We start from the raw sequence: 14,981 nt of genomic DNA on the forward strand, positions 1-14,981 counted from the left end.
AGAGGCACCTGTAACAGTTATGGCTATTGATATTTATGCTTAATGCAGTACTAATTCCTCTCCTGCCACAGCAATGACTCAAAACTCAGGTGCCAGTGCATACAGAAATGGCATAATATTCTGGACCCTTGAGAGGCTTTTCCCTATTTTAAAGGCCTTCAGAACTGCATCTACACGCACAACTAGCAGCCACCTTTTTTGTACATTTATTTCTATATCAGTACCATAAAAACACATCAGAGCATTTACGGTAAGGAATATAATGCAATATCTTTGTCATGAAGGTCTTACCATGAATAACTTCTTACAGGATATGCAGGGTGACATGCTAATAGTGCCCCAGTCCTGCTGCATCCTTACTGTAAGCTGGGGTAACCTGGAACATAACAACGCTACAGTTTAAGCAGTTTATTTAAACAATATGATGGCTTCACACCAGCAGAGTAAACTTCCATCAGCTTTCCTTCCTTTCCCCTGGCTCATACTGGGAGTCCGGGGCAAGCACCCCGAACCTTTTTGATTGATGCACTGTGAAATCAGCCCTCCCTGCTCCAGACACCTGACACTGAAACAGCTACCTTACCCACTGCTGCTTCTCAAGGTCTCTAGACACTGGGACCTGTAAGAATAAGTATCCAGGAGATAGCAGCTGTGACCCATTTATTATCAGATGCTGCTGCAGGACACAGCTGAGAAAGGCAGGGCAGAGGAAAAGCACTTCCTGCAAAGGGAACAAGCGGAGCAAACCCAGGTGTCCTTGGAAGAAGCATTTTGCTTGCAGCACTGCTCCAGCTCCATTTCTTCAACTCCCAGATGGCAAGAGACAGCTTAGATCAAGCATGGATGTTCAAGTACCACTATGAGGGCTCCCCTCATATCACTGCTGGGAGGTAAAAAATAAACCAAAAACCCCACAAAGAAAGCCCACAGAGGCCAGAAGGCAACCATGGACAGAGGCCACAAGTTTCATGCACTGAACAAGCCGATAAAACTGCCCTAGTACAGGCAAATGTATCTGGAAAGATCTATTTTGACAATGAAAAAGTGACAGATACCTTTACCCAGAGCAGGGGGTGCACACACACACGCAGCACAGTCAGGAAGGAGAGATGCTGAGGAGGGAAGCAGAGCACGTACACTAGCGGCACAAAACACGGCGCTCCAGCCTACAGCCGAAGAGGGCTGGGAAGGCAGCACTGCACCGAGGCAGACAGGATCTACATCAACACTTATCAGTTCAGCCTTCGCATTTGTCGATTAAGTTCCACTGGCACTGAGCAATTGTACATGTCCTCAGACTACCTCCTTACCCCCCTGCACAGCCTCCCGCAGCTGTGGCCCAGCCCCGTGCCGGTCGCTGGGTATTCTGATCAGAGCGTCAGGCTGGGGTGACATTGTCCCCTCCTGAAGAGGGACGGTAAGTGCCTGCAAGCCCACTCATTTTATTCACCGCACAAGCACGTTTCCAACTGGGATAATCTCCATTAAACCATCTGCGCTCCCATCTTCGCTCGGGCTGCACCCGCTGGGCTGCCTGCGATACTGCAGCATCTGTGAACCGGCAAAAGCGGATGCTGCGTCCCTTTTCCAATCAGCTAAAAAACCAACAGAGACTCAGACAGAACAGATGCACCTGGTAGCTTTGACGTGCTACTGAGCCAGGCTACCAGGAGTACCTATGCCAGTGCCTCCTCTGAAAGGCATACGGCTCCCCCTGAGAATTTAAGCCATTTCCTTTCCATCGTGGGAAGACACCATACCCCAAATTGCCAGAAGAGGAGGGCTGAGAAGAGTGTAGAGGTTTTAGCTACAACGACCGCCCTGGTGCAGAAGAGAAGAGCCGTTTGCCAGGTCATGAATGCATTTTGGATCAGACACTCTGAATGGCTCCTGATCCCCAGGATTTAATCTCTTATTTATCTCAGTATCTGCTTTCTAGAAACAGGGACTATCATGTCACATACCCACACCACTGGAACAGAAAGACATGGAAGTGTTACGATGAGAGATCTGAAACTTAAATCCACTGCCCCTTCCCTGCAGCCTACACAGAAGACGTCCAGCTGACCTTATAGAAAGCACGATAGAGCGACTGCACTGAAGTGTGAATTCAGTATGGAAAGAACTCAAGCCTGTCCTTAGCACTGCCATCGAGACAGCCAAGGGACTCAAGAGTCACTTCGGCTGTCGAGGACATGACAGCGTGGTGACAGATCTGAAGCAAAGATAGAAAGCCATCGATCTGCTTTAACTGTAATCAGCGCTTGCCTTCAACAAGGTCACTGGGCCATCTAACACATACCTTTCTTCCAGCCCATTCGCCCTGCGTGGTCTTGCCCTCACAGGCATGGAACAGCACAGCAAGGCTCACCTTTTAAACCTCCCAGGACTCCTATGGTCCCAAATATTAGCAGCAAGTGATGGGACAGAACAAAAGACTATTTCAGTATTTCCTGCACTTGCCTTCACTCATTTATTTTGCAAGCCTTTATTTTCCAAGGCAATTTACAAACAAGAAGCAAGATAACCATTTGTTCAGACAGAGGTTAATAAGGGCCTAGTGGTCTCTGAAGACTCTGCAGTCACACTTAGGTGTGAAATTCTGGAGCAGCAATAAAGATGCTGCACAGACAAGCAAGTCTCATGAGGAGGATTTAATCTGTCTAAATATTCTCGTTATGTACATAGTTTTCAGCTTCCATTCACAGTGATCAGAGCAGAGACAGCTTCCAGAGGTCTTTTTGGACAATAAACCGTGAAATAGGATTTTTTACATCAGTCATTTTGAGCTGGGGGTGGAGAGGGGAATAGAGTCAATGTTTGAAATGTTTTTTGTTGAAAAGAAGACATAGCGTTGGGAGAGAAAGAGTCGACAGGAGGAAGGCAGCACAGATCTTTGGCAGACTGGTGGTACTTGGCATGAGAGAGCTCCCATTGGCACCATCTTCCCAGAAAACCTCAAATAGATTATTTCTCCTGGTAGTCCAAAAAATAACTTTCTGTGGGGTCATATACAGACCAGGTAATACAGCACTACATCCAGAAACCTGCTTCACTGGAATGGGCAAGAGGTTCTAGTTATATCCACCCATCTCAGTCCTAAAAGTCACTTAAACCTAAATACAGTACTAAGACGAGGTGAGAAAACTAGAGGCAGACATCTAGGACAAAAGGGCTGATCCAAACACTCAGCTGCTTTCTTTTGGGATTGCAGTGTCCATCTGTCCCCTTGCCACAGGGGAACTTAGCCTGCAAAAAGAGACCTTGTTTGTCCACTGAAACATGGAACTTGAATTATTCCAACAAGCAAGAATTAAAAAAAAAAAAAAAAGAGTAAAAAAAAAAGTAAAAAACAGAGGAAGTTCTCTATGGGTATGATCCCCTGGGACTGAGAGAACAGCTCTGCTCTTGATGCATCTCCTCACTTTCTCCTCACTTTCATGTTGCCTTTTCCCCTCAGAAATGCAGGTTTTAGCTTTTCTTGCACGTTCAGGACTCCACTTCTATACACAAGAAGCTTGGAAAAAATGTAGATATAGTTACAGTGTTTTGCTACTAATTTTTTTGCTTGCAGTCAAGTGACTTCCTACCCTGGCCCTCCCATAACCAGGTTTCTCAGAAAATTTAAGAGCTGTAACTACTCATCACTAGCTGTTGGGAAAAAATATAAACCAGCAGAGTCTCTTCAGAGGCAGCCCAAACATAAAGACTGTGTCAGTGCTGGGGGTCTGAGTGTTTTATAAATCATTATATCTCTTACTGCTCTCTAGGTAAGCCGTCATCATTTTTGTTTTCTCGAGAAGCAAAACACACAGCTCAAGCAGGGAGCGGGACCCACAGAGCTGCAGATAGAACAAGTCCCAGTTTAGTCCCATACTCACCCAGGAAGAAGCATCAGAGTCCTTAACAAAGCCCCACAACTCAGAGGTCATGCCAACACCCAGCAGTCTCCTGAACACAGTGATTGTGGGACACCACACCTCTCAGCAACCCACCACAGACTGGTACAAACAATCCTTCCCTACTTCTAAGGGGGATCAGACAAAAGCACTGAAACCCTCACCTCAATTACTGAGCTGGGAAGGATTAACCACTACTAAAGACTTTGCAGATATTTATTCTTCAAATCCACAAGAGAAGACAAGCAGAGGGAAAAGCTCCTCTGAGAGTTATGTACACAGACAGCAAATCTAATGCTTACACAGTCTTAATTTTTTAATTTTTCAAGTCATAACAACAATTATCTTCATGAATTATAGACACAATATTCGAGAGATGCAGGCAGTAATTAATGCATGTCTGCCTTTTCTGACTAGCTCCTTCTGCTGGGTCAGGGAGAGTTATTGGAATTCAGGAAATAAATCTTCAATCTTCTGGAAGTTTTAAAGAAACGGACCAAGACACAATTTAATAAAGCAATAATATTTCTCTTAAATAATTAACTAGACTTTGACATGCACTAATATTTTTGAGGCCCAGCTCTTACTTTTGCAATTACTCTGGAACAAGCACACTTATGGATGTGATCCGTTGCAGGTCCAAATTTTACTAAACTGCAAAATTGCTCCAAGTAGTCTTTAGCCCTGGATTCCTCTGCACTCACATGGCCACCTTCACTCTTCTTCCATAAATTCTCACTGAGACCCTTAACAGAAGCCACACTATGCAGCACTTCCATACCTCCCTCTGCCCTACTGACATCTGTCTCCAGATACGAGCGCTCAACTCTTCCTCAGCTCAAGAGAAACAGTGTTCTGTCATCCTTTGGGAAAAACCTTGGTTTCACAGCAGAACCACAGCACAGTAATAGAGGCAATAGACAATCCTAAACTAGACAGAAAGCTATTACTAAAGCAGCATATAGCGCTGGATGTTAAGTGGGCTGTTTCCATCATCTCTCAAAAAGCAGATTCTGCTGCAGCATAAACAATTTTATTCACATAAAGAATGCACTCAAGAGAGTTTAATATACTCGAGTATGGTGACAACAATTACTTCAAAGCAACAATTACTTAGCCAGACACTGAAAAAACCCCACCCTTTGGCACAGACATATCACCTACTTAAGCAATATAAAACTACACAACAAGGACAGAACTCAAACTCAAAATAACAAGGATTATACTGATGGCCACCAAACTGAAACACAGCCTTGACACTGAGAATAGCGAGGGAGTATTTGGTCAAAAAGGTCAGACTGAACCGAAAGCTTCACGCCTCTTGTTCACTTGAACCACATCATCTCTACAGGAAAAAAAAAAAAAAAAAAAAAGTCCCTACCCAGTAGAAGTAAACTTTAAATGGAAATAATGGTCATCCCAGTTTCAGCAGCTCACCAGATACAGTCTGTAAGCATCAATCCGTCGAATTGGTCCCCAGCACTTGTCTGTATCATTATACTTTATGCCATCTCCAACACTGCAGGAATGGTTGCCAGTGGCACTGCTGGGAAAGGAGGGAGAAACAAGAGACAGTAATTAACTCCTAGCATGTGTCTTCCCCTCTCCTGCATTCAAGAAAGAAGAATGGTCACAGACACAAAGTGTTCATTCCTCCCTTCCCTCCCTGAACACCTTCCCCCCCATTAGATTTTCTGGACTGTGTACCAGAGCAAGTCACTGAGTACCACACATTTAAAGGCAAATTCTTGAATTACCTACAGTTATTTACAAGTTTGGTCATTTGGTCATCAAGCTAGCAAGTTTGAGTCATATATAGATCACTGAGGTTTTCCATTTCCAAGTCAATAATCCAAATCCAGCCCAGATTTGATCAAACAAATCTCTTTTGTTATCTGTTTCTTTGAGAAAGAAGCTGCTCTCAGTCACTGTAATGTCATCACTCACTGGTCACAGACTTGGTAAGCATCACACCTCTCAGCTCTTACCCAAAGAAACAGAGAAGCTAAAATATTGCACAGGGTATGGCAATCAAACTATTGAACAAGTCCCATGGCTGCAAGGTGCTGAACCTGAAGTCTCATCCGAAATCAGGTCAGCTACTTTTCAGGCAGGCAGCAGGTACTCGGGTGGGGAATATAAAACTTCACCTTCCCACCCACAAACGATGAGCTGTCCTTGAGTCATTACTCTGGTCTTCAGAAAGCAGAGCTGATCCCAGTCAGACTTATCACCCCATCAATTCCAAAAGCCTGCTCTCTTCTCTGTTAGCACACAACCCCACAGCTGTAAGCACACTTACCAGGTCACTTGCATGAGGGAGACCGGTACAGCTGCTGCGTAGATTGCCAGGTCCCCATAGAGGTAGACAATTATGCAGAAATAGAAGAGGTTGACACCCACTGCAGAAAAAGTAAATATTGTACAGAGACAGCAGAGTACACAGGGACTTGAACTCTGCACTTCAAATACACAAAACTTTTTCAAGATCTTAAAAATAAATCATAATTTGCCTCCAGCTTACTTCTTTTTGCAGCAAATTCCACCCAAGAGTCGGATCAGCAACTTAGGGGACTTAGCCCCAGCGCAGGGACTGACAGGACATGAGGTGTTTCAGAGCTCAGCTCTGCCTCTTTCAATACCTGGCCCCGACACTGGCCTCTCTAGTTCAAGCCCATCCTCCAGTCGCTGGTAAAGACCAACAGGTCTCACATAAGCCACCTGCCAGGTGAAGCTGTCAACTTGCCACAGGCCAACATCTAGCTGATGCTCACAGACTTGGTGTGAACGAACGGTGAAAAGAACAGAGGATGCTTCTAGTCCTCTGCTGATACCAAACCCTCTGCTTGCAAACCTGCAGGACCTTCACATTAGGGATTCGACCCTGCAGAGCTCAGGTTCCGCAGGGCTGAAATGGAGCTGGCTTTGGGAGATTCCTTACCACCAGCAACTTGAGCCAAGGTTCAAACCTGCAAAGCTTTAAAACCCTGTTTCTGCAGCCCTCTTACTCTGTTGCCACAGTGTTTACTGTTCCTGCCCCATACTGTTTTCTTGGTGATTTTTTTCCTTTAAGCCTGCCCCGGCTTCACCTATGAGATTAAAAAACTCTTACACAAGTTAACTGGGTACACAGAACAGCCCTACTAGGACACAAGACACTGCTGTGGAGGACTAAAATGTGCAAAGATAAAGAAATGCTTGATGACACCCTGGAATTCTCTTCTTCCAAGCCAGCCAGTATAAAACTCATCAAGGAAAATGATACCATAACATATTTCAGTTCAGAGACAGGTGAGCTACAAAAAAACCCCAAAAGCCTCAGATTTGTTTCATTTAGGAAGTTGACACTGAAGGAAAACAGCTCAGGAAACCTGCGCATACTTTCAAGTTGCCATGCCACCTGATGCTTAATCCTAATGCTGCTTGAACAAATCAATTCACCTCTCCAAGCCTCACATGTGGTAATTATCAAACAAGGACGGCGTTACTGCAGGAATGCGGACTCATATTTCTACTGCGCTTGGATGCCCGAAAGCTTTACCATGTTTTATCATCATACTGCCTCTGGATCTCTGGATGTCAGGAAACATTAGGAGGCATTCTCCTTTGTTTAAGTAAATTATTCAATATGCTGAGCCTACTTAGCATAAAACATTCCTAAAAAAAGGGTTGCATGAGGAAAGTACAAAGAAAACTTCCCAGCTTCTGTAAAGCAGCACACTAAGCTAGTACTCTAGAGTTGCTCCTGGTTTATCTAACTGAGATCTTACATAAATCATCAGATCATTTCATAGTTCCCCCCTTGTTTTCCTCCTCTGTGAGAGATTTAAAATGGTTTCACAGTTAAGAAGTTTCTGTATTGTTCTGAAGAGGGCAACAAACTACCTACCATTTTTCTCCAATTTCCCATTAAAAAGAGTTGATTATAACAAATATCTGACACAAGACAGAAGCTACATGACACACTAAGTACAGGACTACACAGACTCAGATACAGATTTTGTTTTGGGATCTGCTACTGATCTCAGGCCTCAGCTGCTTTCTCTCCCTCATCCCAATAAGGCTGATATGACCAGCTAGGCCACAGCAGCGCCCAGGTACCCACCAGCACACACTATATCCCTGCTCCAGTGCAGACCTCTCTGTGGGAAGTCCAGGTGACACTCCTCTCCCAAACTCATCCTCTGGAAGGCAGGAAGACTTTAGCATCAGTTCTTTTATAAACTGCTGCTGACCCTCCCTGATCAATACTTTCATTACTGGACACAAAACAGGGAAAAAAAAAAATAAAAATCAATGACTTCCTGCAGGGAAACAGCATGATAGATGTGCCCAGAATCCATTATTGCAATAAATGACTGCTCAGTCCCAGAAGAAAGCACCCAACATCACAAATTAAAAAAAATAAACAGAAAAGCAGTTCTTCAAAGCCAGCTCTTTTGAAGAAGCACACAGGCTCTCTGCAGCCTAAACCCGAGTGAGCTCCTTTTAAAAACGTCGACAGTCTGAAATTGAGATTTATCCCCAGCTTACCTCCCAGAACTGCAGATTCAACTCCTGTCAGATTATTAAAAATAAAAATCAGTCAAGAGAAAGAAGCAGAGAACTCACTAGAAATCAGAGACTTTGAGGTCTATTGCAAAGTTTTCACCAGCATTCCCTCTGAAGGCTGTAAAGCCCTCAGACACCTTGGGTTTGGATCCATGCTTTGTACATCATGAGCAAAAACCCACCAGATATTTGCTTGCTGTGAAACAGCAGGGGGCTGGTGCTCAGAGCTGGGACTTCCCAAGCGTGGCCCAGTTCCTCAGCACTAGGCAGTAGCAACTGGTCACTGAGCAACTGCCCTTACTGAAGGCCTTTCTGTGCAACTGCTGGAAGGAAGCACCTCAGCAAGGATCTGCAGAGGGAGGTACTTGTCTCTGCAACAGCTCCACAGACGAGAGGGTGTCTCTGAACTAGGACTCAGCAACAGTATAGGGATGGAGCCTCAACGCTGAGCAGAGAGAAGGGGAAGGCAGCACATGAGTTACAGCTGCCCCAGACCCTTCGCAGTGTGTGCCTCATCCTGCCTGGAAGTCACAAGCTGTTCCAGCTGCCTTACTGCAGAGGGATTCACCCCTTTGCATCAGGCTGAATAGGTCCTGGGAAGGATCCCTAACACAGAAATCAGATAACGCTGTCTAAAGCAACATTAAGAAGGGGGATTAAGATTTAGAGTACTAAGCAGTTTATGTCACTTTACTAGGAAGTGTACATCAGTGCCTGACAGGAGAGGGGACGTGTATTTCCAGCACCCTCTCCTGGCTGAGCAGCAGCCAGCACTCAGGGTAGAGAGATCTAGAGGCAACTGTCCAACGCCTGGCTGGCTTTGGGGGGGGTCCTTACCATCTGCCCCTCTGAAGCACATGCAAAGCAGGGGCCTTCCGGAACTTGCTTATGGAAGCACTCAGCCTCTTGTGATTCCCCCAGCCCTCTACAGCAGAATCCTCAGCAATACTGCTACACCCTGTTGTATGGCACTTGCTCTCAAAGCACTTCCTAAATACTACTCCACAGAGGATGATCAAGAGGCAGAGAAGCATTCATAGTGTTTTACAGATGGCAAAGCATACAAGCAAGAAAACTTGCCTAAGGTCAGAGCAACCCAGTGCTACAGGCAAGACTAGGAACATGAGTCTCCAACTCAGTCAAATCACCTCTCCTCTTCTTTGACTGGAAAAGCAGCAGCCTGACCCAACGTGGATTATTTTGATAGTCCTAAATGATTCAAATCTACAAAGGCCCAGAAGAGGCAGGCAGAGAAATTATAAATTTTTCAATTGGACTTTAAAATCAGGAATAATATAGTTCAAAGAATCTTCAGTCCTCAAGCCCAGCTGTCCTTCAGAGGCAACAGCCTTACACTGGCACAAAGCTGATGTAATGTAGTGGAAAAAACCAGCCCATCGCGTCTTTGTAAGGTGGCCAGTGAACAAGAGAAAATGTCACTTTCCACAAGAAATGGGGCCTGACAGGCTCAAAACTGCACAGCCATGGTGTCTAATGATTTTCTGGCTCTGCCCAGCATTCCAAATCTACTGGTTTACAAGTTTCAGAATACCTAACATTGTAGTTTGCATTTCTATCGCATGCAGCAATGCATATGGCTTTATTGCAGTGTGGTTACAAGTTTGTTCCCTGGCATACAAGAGACATTTAAAAGCAAAAAGACATGACAGTTGCTTATCATCTGCACACCAGGAAACCTTTCAGCATTTCATGTCCCAGCAGCTCTCTTGGTGACTCCCTAGACACATACAATTCTCAGAAGCTTTCCCCAGAAATCTTTCTCCCTCAGACTGATACTTATGGGGTTCAGGGAAGCCCCAACAACTTATTCTCAAATGCTACAACCAAGATGGAACTAGCAAACACTACAGCTGGGCTCTGCTGCTCTAGACAGTGGAGATCACAGAGGATGGATTTCAGAGTTATGTTAAGGGCAGTCAGAAAAGACATGGACTTACACTTACTCATGGCAAGAAATGGGGCCCAAAACCTGCAGTATTTTGGCTAGTTCTGCTACCACCACAGTACCATCCCCTTCATGCGGGTTCTGGCCCATAACACTCTACTTTGTAGAAATACCACACAGGGGGATGAATACAGTCCACAGAGGGAAGGAATGACACTTCTGGGTGGAATCACCACAAACTCAGGATGCAAACCCACACTGAGAAGCATGCAAGCTTAAGGAAAAGTCATATACACAACATGCAGGAGGACCTGAAGGGACTATTGAAAATGTGAATCACTTACCTTTATTGAAGAACATGGAAGCCATCTGACCCATTTCTACTCTCTCAGTGATTTCAAAGATATTGGGTGAACCACGTCTCTCTGCAAGTTGAAAACAAGAAATGTTTCAACCAGTCCCTTCAAAAAAGTCAGAGACCAGACTATCTGAAGACACTCGGAAGCTCTGGCAACAGTTTGAAGGACAGTATATATAACTCCACAGCTGCAGAGTCACTGGTCCGATTACTTTACTGAAGTTAGTTTAAAAGTGTTTTCAAAGTAAGATGTTCTCATCTTAGTGACCTAGAAGGAAAAGATCTTTATCAGACTGCAGGTGGTGAACTGAATTCTCAATGAGTCTTATCTTGCAAGTGCTAAGGACTTTGGGATGTGAGCACGTGGAATTAAGGGTGAAATGGACAGAAGACTCCTGCTCCACTTACTGGAGCCCACTGAGACACTGCCTGCAGAGAAGAGGTGTCGGATCCAGTGAAAGCATGAACTGGTACTTACGAACTGACAGGATAGGTCGTGTCTCTGCTCGCTCATAGCCATCTTGGAGGAGAACATCACTGTCGGATACTCCAGAGGAAGAATCCTCATCCTCATCATCCTCCTGAAAGAAAAGACCAGACCACTGCTGAGATGTTTGCGACCCACAGTACAGGCTGTGGCACCACCAGTGTCATGGTCTCACTTCCAGAATCTCAAAAGAAGGTCCCAAAAAAGGATGGGCAGGACATGCAAGCAAAGGCAATACCAGGGAGCCCTTGGCCTGAACTTAGGATGCTGTGAAGAACAGAAGAGGGCACTAGCGGAGCAGGCTGAAGTGACAGGCTCTGCTGTCCTAGCCTAGGTCATGCACACACCAACAGTGTCCAATTCATGCAGTTAGAAGTGAGAAACTTCCAGCAGATCTGCAGGGTTGCAAAACTGGTAGGAAAAAAATCCAAACATATATAGTCTTAGCTAGTCAGAGCAAGCAGGTCTAGGTCCTAACTCTACCCACTAACATCCAGGTAGGGATCTAAATCAGCGCAAAGAATTATGCCTTGCACTGATCCAGAAAAGCCACAAAGTTTTACAGAGAAGACATACTTCAGGACTGTCCACTCCCTGGGATACAGCCCGAGTGACAGCAAGGACATTCCAGCCTGTCCCAGTTAAATGACCTGAGATGAGCAAGGATTTATAGACCTCAGCACACTCCAAATGGCACCAATATATTGGCTGCCACCTCTCCACATTCACTGAGCAGTGCTTCTGGGCAAGGAGAGCACAATCAGTAAGAAATGTGAACAACACAAGAGATTTTTCAAAGCAGGAGCAGAAAATCCTGTCTTTAACGAGCAACCCCACAGGGAACTAACAGCCATATTTTATATGGCAAAGTTAAGTACAGTAGAAATTTATTCCTTTAGAGTTACCACTGAGGCAAGGCAAAGACGCAGAGGAATCTCAGGCAAGTCCTACAGAATAAAAGAACAAGAGAAAATGGAAAATTAAACCCCACACGAACCTTGCGTTTTTCCATTCTCTTCCATCGCAGCTGGGCATTTGCAGCAGCCATGGCTTCCACCACAAAGGTCGTAGTCATATAGCTAGAGAGAAATTCAACTGATATCAATAACAGCCAAGAACTTTCACTGAAGGGAGATGGAGAATTATTCCCATCTGTTTGTCGGAGCAAATAAACCAAAACAACCCTCTCACCAGCTCCCCACACACTGCATTTTTGGTACAGTGTTTCATCTCAGTTTGCTGCTCTCTTCTGTTCTTGAGATGACAGTGTCTGAGCAGACCACAAAACGCAGTAGTATAAACATGCCTTCAGATAGAAGATGACATTTTAGATATCTGGAAGGCAATTTCCTAGTGTTTCTGTGGCCTGCAGAAGGCAAGAGGACTTCCCCTTGTTAGAAAGCAAGCTTCCTTCCTCTTTTTAGGGCCTAGGACAAACAGTACTATTCTGAAGTTTATCTATAAGGGCCTGGGGCAAAGGTACTACAGTCCCTTAAAGAATCTTACAAATAGCATCAGAAGCAAAGCAGCAACACAAGATCAAGAAGCAGATCACATGTGCATGCAAATACATTTTGCTGGAGGCCAGGGTGGAAGATGTCCAGGGAGACAGCAAGAGCCACTAACGGAAGGAATATCATTATCTCAGCTAAAACAGTCCTCAAAAAAAAACCCAACCCTAAACTCAAATCAATCTTATTTAAGGCTTTAAAGTGGTTTCTCACTGCTTCAGGAACTGAACTCACTTATCAGGCTCAAATGAGAGATTAGTTTTGCAAGAATAAAAGCAAGCAGCCCTGTGCTGAGGCCCATGTGGCAATTTCTGCCCAGACTCTTCTTGCACCGAAAGGTCCCCAGTGGGGCAGGGGACTTTCTGCAAGCAACAGGTCGATGCAGCTCCCAAAGCACATAGTACTTTGAGCTGCATCTTCTCAGTTTAATCCACTGCAGTTTTGGTATGCAGGTTTGGAGGTTTGTGCTCTTTGGCTGTCCTTGAAGGATTGTCTGCTGGTGCTGAGTTTCAAACATTGAATTTACGCTTTTAAACTAATGTATCTAAAAGGAATTTCTTCCAAAGCTCCCAGATACTGGTACTCCCACAGTTTACATTTTATCAAGCCTTTGCAGCATACAGCTTTGAGATGGGGAAGTTACAAGCATTACAACAGTCAGTACTGACCACACAGTACCTCTGTAAAGCAGCACCTACCAGCTCCCAAAAGCACTGCCTCCAAATCAAAGGCACATTCAGGCTGACAGAGCTGGTTACTGACAAGAAAGGAACTTATAAATTCTATTCTTACAAATGGCAGGAGGGGATTTTGTTTTATTTTAAAACCAAGCAAGAAGCAAGCAGGAATTCACAGCCTGTCAGAAGATGGCAATTCTATTAATAACTACTTAGACATCAGTGCTGTATCAACAGCCTTCAGCTCCACCTGCTGCTCCAGCAGGGAGACATCTGGGCAGAAGCTCATGGTGAGACAGCGTGAAAATCATGAGACCAGCTCCAAGGTCTCGAGCAGCAAAGGTCAGGGAGGAGGGTGGGAATAAGACAGGCCCGGCTTTACAGTAATTTGTTTTCCTGACACTCTTGCAGCTGCCCAGAGCATTGCCAGAAGCCAAGAGAAAGGTAAACACAACAGGCCTGCATCACATCTGCAAGTCACAAAGCAGAGAAATGACCCTGTGTTGCCTGTGACCTGGTTAGTGTTTGGGGAACTGATCTGTGACAGAGGCAAGACTGGGATGTATCCACAGTGAGGACAGTATCAAAAAAAGAAGCTAGGAGAAAGGTCCCAGAAGACCCTGGACTAGTGAAAAAGTCTTTCCCACAGATCAGGAAACAGGATGTAGTACCATATTGCAGGGAGTCAGAAAACACAGCCCTCCAAATAAAATCCACAGACAACACAACTGCAGAGACCAAGGCTCAAGCAGCAGTAAAAGTCTTAGCACTGTCCTTACAGCCCCACCCAGCTGAACCTCCCAGTGCCCTCACGTCCTACCTCATAAATCCCAGGAACATTAGGAGAACGAGGCTGACAAGCCACCCTGCTGTCGCAAAGGCCTTCGGCATGGTTAGGGCGCCTGTTCCAACGATGAGGTTGAACATGTAAACCAGACCAACCTGCAATCATCCACATAACCCAAAATAAGAGTTTGCAGCAGTCCCAGAGATCATCCAAGACATATATGTACCAATTTAAATGGAGAGAGCTGAATATCTTTGAGGAAACAGGATGGGAGCAAACTCACACTAGAAATAAATATAGGAGGGAACTGCTAACCAAGAGAACAAAGTTGAGTTTCAGCACGTTTCTGGTGAAACTGATATTCCACTCCATTTTTCTAATTATTTTTTTTTTTCTAACTTTTAAAGTTAGAAAGCACGTGAGCTTTTGGTTTGTTTTCAAATCCACTGTCTTCTACCAGAAGGGTCAACACTGTGGGTTGGGATCTCCTCTTGTTTTCTAAACTGAACTGAAGTAGTTATGACTACATACATAAGTTACCTTTCAGAATCTCTTGTTCTTTATTCTTAGTCAAGCAGGAAATATCCAAACAGAATTCTAATTCAAAGCCTACTTGATGTTTTACCAGTAAGCAGCTGAACACATTCTGAAGAACGGATTTTACTTCTGGAAAGGATTTTATCCTCTCAGGCAATGAGCCTTTTTCTGACCAGGGTCAAAAGGTAACTCTGCAGCTGGACAGGACCCCCCCATACTATAAATTCAGCTGACCTCAGATCAAAAATCCAAAGTTGTTTTGATTTTT

At 44.8% G+C, this 14,981-nt stretch overlaps 1 protein-coding gene across 2 annotated transcripts in view; it reads right to left on the reverse strand.

The window, feature by feature from the left end:
- TMEM104 (transmembrane protein 104) overlaps window positions 1-14,981 on the reverse strand; it is a 44,780-nt gene that overhangs the window by 27,054 nt on the left and 2,745 nt on the right. The window contains exons 3-8 of one of the 2 annotated variants that reach the window (XM_074922234.1): window positions 14,210-14,331; window positions 12,199-12,280; window positions 11,193-11,295; window positions 10,701-10,781; window positions 6,202-6,301; window positions 5,337-5,442 (exon numbers count right to left, since the gene is read on the reverse strand). In XM_074922234.1, coding sequence (XP_074778335.1) covers window positions 5,337-5,442; window positions 6,202-6,301; window positions 10,701-10,781; window positions 11,193-11,295; window positions 12,199-12,280; window positions 14,210-14,331 — 594 coding nt within the window. Of the gene's footprint in view, window positions 1-5,336; window positions 5,446-6,201; window positions 6,302-10,700; window positions 10,782-11,192; window positions 11,296-12,198; window positions 12,281-14,209; window positions 14,332-14,981 lie in introns of both variants that reach the window. The other variant, XM_074922233.1, reaches the window with a different exon arrangement.

This window comes from Athene noctua, chromosome 18 (genome assembly GCF_965140245.1).
Source record: "Athene noctua chromosome 18, bAthNoc1.hap1.1, whole genome shotgun sequence".
NCBI lineage: Eukaryota > Metazoa > Chordata > Aves > Strigiformes > Strigidae > Athene > Athene noctua.